We start from the raw sequence: 4,165 nt of genomic DNA, 5'->3' as shown, positions 1-4,165 counted from the left end.
TGGTGCTATACTGCACCCTGACTCATCCCTTTTTTGTGACCCTTCTGTGAGGGGATGTCCTATGGTCTACAGATGCGCTTTGGATCTCCACTCTGACCCACCTCATTCACATTAATATGATTGTTTGTTTTGGGTCTTCTGATACCTGATTCTGTCGATGACACCTCACGATCATACAGGCGGGTGTGCTTCTTCCATGTGGGCTTTGTTGCTTCCCTGCTTGTTTGACTTCAAGCCTTTAAGTCCCCAGATGCTATATCTTTTGATAGCCGGACACCATCAGCTTTCTTCACATTTGCTTATACACCTATTTTGTCATCAGTGATCATGTCAGGAAGGTGAGCATCACAGAATGCTGGGTTATTAGAACAAAGTGTTCTTGCATTGAGGGAGTATTTGAGTAGAGGCCCAATATCCGTCTGCTACCTTAATACATGTACATAGACCTATATCCCTATTGTTATATATATTTACCTATATACGTGCCTGTATATTACACCTCTATAAGTGTCTTTTGCTTCCTAGTTCTTTCCTCTGTTTCTTTTCACTTTCCTCCTGTCCCACTGTCATGTTTGACCTTCATTCAGCTCTCAGTCATCCCTCTCTGCTACATTGAGCTTGATCAGATCCCACCAGGCATTCTATGCTCTTCTCACCATCTCTTGATGTTTAAATTTTAGATCACTTGCTGATCCCTTGTCCCTTATTGTGTTGATTTCCACCCCCTATCCTTTCCCCCACCTCCCTTTCTCCCATGGCCCCCCAGAACCGTCAGTCCTGTGGTTTTCTCCTCCGGATTGTTTGTCCTATCTTATACAGGTAGACATGGAGGTGGGGGTGGGGAGCCTATAAATAGTTTCAGGTCTCTCTGCTGAATGCCTTCCCTGAGTCTGAGAAGTCTATTTTGGGGATTCCTCGGGGATATCGTTCCTTTGCTCCCCTTGCTGCTCTGTTGCACTCCCTTTGTGTTTCAGCCCCGTGTGGTGGGGTCAGATTGGGCACACTTCCCACAGTGTGTCTCCAGGGCTGTCCCCCATAGCACTATGGGTTGTGTGTGTGTGTGGCGGGTGGGGGGGGGCCTGGCCCTACGGTCCTCTCTGCATTGGCTGCTCCGAGCAGGAATATTGTCCTCAGGGCTTAGTGGGCCAGGATGCGGTTCTCTCTCTCTCTCTCTCTCTCTCTCTCTCTCTCTCTCTCTCTCTCTCTCTCTCTCTCTCTCTCTCTCTCTTTCTCTCTCTCTCTCCTTCCCTGTTAGTTTGCTCCTGTGTGGTCTGGGCAGACCCGCCCCTCTCCCAGGGTTTTATCTTCAGTGCTGTCCTCTGTAGGGCATTGTTCTGGGGAGGGAGTCAGTGTAGCCGGATGGGGGCCAGCCCACAGACCTCTCCGATAGTTCGCTGCTGCCTGCGGTATGCTGCTTGGCGCACCAGCTTGAGGCCTGGTCCCTCTCCCTCTTTCCTGTGGAGATGTGAACAGTGCCCTTTCTTCTGAGCGCCAAGAGGGTTTTGAGCATGGCTGTGGCACTTTGGATTTTACTAAATCACTCTGGTTTTAATAAAAGGGACAAACAGCAAACGAGAGACGAGGCAGAGAAAGAGAGAGAGAACAAAATGAGTGTCAAAAGACTCTTAAATGTGGTCGAATGTAGAGTAGCTAAAGCTAAGGGGGGAATCATGAAGTACAGGTTGGCTGAAGAAGACAGAGTCGTAAGATGGACTGTGCAGCGGCCTGGAGCTGGCAGCGAGGGAAGAACGTGCTCAGCCTTGTTCAAGCTGAAAAAGCGAAGCCTTGAGGTGCAATGTTAAAGATTCTGTAGGTAAAAGGCTGAAAGCTGCAAGAAGCATCAAAAGAAGATGGAAGGAATACAAAGAGTCACTGTCTCAAAAGGAAGTGCTTGGCATCCGCCCATGTCAAGAGGTAGCATGAGAGCAGGAGCCAGTGGGCTGGAGGAAGAAGTCTGAGCTGCACTGCTGACTGGTGGAAAACCAAGCTCGGAATTGCCGGGGTAGCAGCTGAGATTTTTCAAAAAACAAATGTATAAAGCTGGAAGCATTCGCTCCTCTAGGCTAAGAAAGTTGGAAGAAATTATTGAACAATATCACTAATAGTACATGGAAGTAAAATTTTGATGAAGATAATTTTTTAAATGGTTGCAGCTGCTGCACACAAATTGGAAACTATCAGAGGTTCAAGCCAGACTTAAAGAGGCCATGGAATGAGTGATATCATTATTAATGTCAGATGGACCTTCGCAAGAAGCAGGGGACACCAGGGAGATGTTTACCTGTGTTTTATTGCCTGTGGTGGCTTTAGAATGTGTAGATCATTGCAGACTGGGAAAAATGGGAATTCCAGTGTACTTCATTGTGCCCTGGTGGTGCAGTGGTTACATGTTGCGCTGCTAACCCCCAAAACAGCAGTTCAAAACCACCAGCCACTCCCTGGGAGCAAGATGAGGCTTTCTACTCCTTGTAAAGGGCTCCAGTCTTGGAACCCCACAGAGACAGTTCTCCCGCCCTCTGGGGTCACTGTGAGTCGGAATCACCTTGACGGCAGTGCGTTTGTCGTATTTGTGTGTTTGTTTTTATTATGCTCACGTGGAACCTGTACCTAGACCAAGATGAAGTCCTTGGACAGGAGAAGGGGACACTGTAGCTTTAAGTCAGGAAAGAAGATCCTCGGGGTTGTATCCCTTCTCCATGCTTGTCCGACCTGTATGTGGCACAGATGATCCAAGAAGCTGAACTAAGAATACAGAGTCAGGATGGGAGGAAGACCCCTAAACAGCCTGCAGTGTGCAGAGGACACAGCACTGTTTACTGAACGTGAAGAGGGCTTGAAGCTCTTAGTGGTGAAGAGCAATAAGTAGACTTCAGTACACATTATCCCTCCTCGTAAGCACACAACAACAAATCCTCACCCCCGGACCAAGAAACGAAGAGAAGAGTGAAGCTGTCAAGGACTTGGATCCATAATCAACAGCCATTGAAGCAGCAATCAAGAAAGCAAACTGCATATTACATTGCACAGATATGCTGCAAAACACCCCTTTAATGATGTAGAATTGTTTTGATATATCTAAGCTTGATCTGTGTATCTATCCATCCAAGTTTTTTCGTTGTTTTAATTATTTGGGGAAAGCATTTTCTTTAATCCTATATTAAATTTAAAAGATTTCATTTAAATCATTTTTCGTTCTCAGGGACAGAATTTGGCCACTTAATACATATGACTAGGAAAGTAATGAACAGTGAAATAAGTTTCCTGAGTCAACACATTCGCATTAGGATGAAAGTCACTTCACAACTTCTCCCTAATCTTTACAGGAATGTAGCCTATCTAGGGCCCAGAAATCCAAAGTATTTTAAAACAGCTTTTTACTTTCCTCTTCCTTTTTGCATTAACTGTTGTATTATATCTTTGCATATTAGATCAAAGAAATCAACTGGTCGGATGTTGGAGGTTGGACTGGCCAAGGAGGATCAATTCTTGGGACAAAACGGTAATTGCTAAACTTTGATTCTCGGAACTAATGATATTGAGGAAGCAGAAGAGGCTGTGTGGCGTTGGTGAATCACTGACTGTAAGTTCTGATTCTTTTAATCTCCTGGAACTAAATTCCTCCAGGACACAGTACTGTCCCCATTTTAGGAAGAATCCGGGTCATGTTTTAAGGAGGTGAAGTTGAGACATTCCATTAAAAGTGACACTCCCTTGGTATCTGCCCTTGCTTCAAGAAGGATCCAGGCAACGCTTTAGGGAGCCCAGGCCGAGGCTCACTGTGGAAAGGCAGATGAATGGCGAGCACAGAGATAGGGCAGGATAGTGTGTGAAATATTTTTTTCCCCAACAAACCCTGATTTTAATTTATTTGAAAAGCACTATGTGAGGATAAAAATGATCTCATTCTAGATCTCTCGGTGCTATCACCAAACGGAGTCCTTCTACTGTTTACAAAGAGTTACAACATGGTCCATATTTGGTTAGTATTGGTAGGAACCACAGAAGTAAGAGGTTCCCGAATAAAATGTATTTTTCTGGTAACCTTTTCCAGCATTTTTATACGGTCCCATATTTAAATTAAGTTGAACTTGAGTCTCCTAAGATATTTTATTATCTTATGAATAAAAGTATTAGCATCAGTCATTATTATAACATGAAAGGAAAA

General features: G+C 44.8%; 1 protein-coding gene across 1 annotated transcript in view; it reads left to right on the top strand.

The window, feature by feature from the left end:
• Positions 1-4,165, top strand: part of LOC101660140 (phosphofructokinase, platelet) — a 46,935-nt gene that overhangs the window by 13,595 nt on the left and 29,175 nt on the right. The window contains exon 9 of the mRNA XM_013004550.3: positions 3,429-3,499. Within this exon, the coding sequence (XP_012860004.3) occupies positions 3,429-3,499 (71 nt within the window). The remainder of the gene's footprint in view (positions 1-3,428; positions 3,500-4,165) is intronic.

The sequence above is a fragment of the Echinops telfairi genome, unplaced genomic scaffold, assembly GCF_000313985.2.
Source record: "Echinops telfairi isolate 266 unplaced genomic scaffold, ASM31398v2 ScPeMD7_31;HRSCAF=116, whole genome shotgun sequence".
NCBI lineage: Eukaryota > Metazoa > Chordata > Mammalia > Afrosoricida > Tenrecidae > Echinops > Echinops telfairi.
The sequence above is the reverse complement of the archived record's forward strand: the minus strand, read 5'-3'. Positions and strand labels throughout refer to the sequence as shown.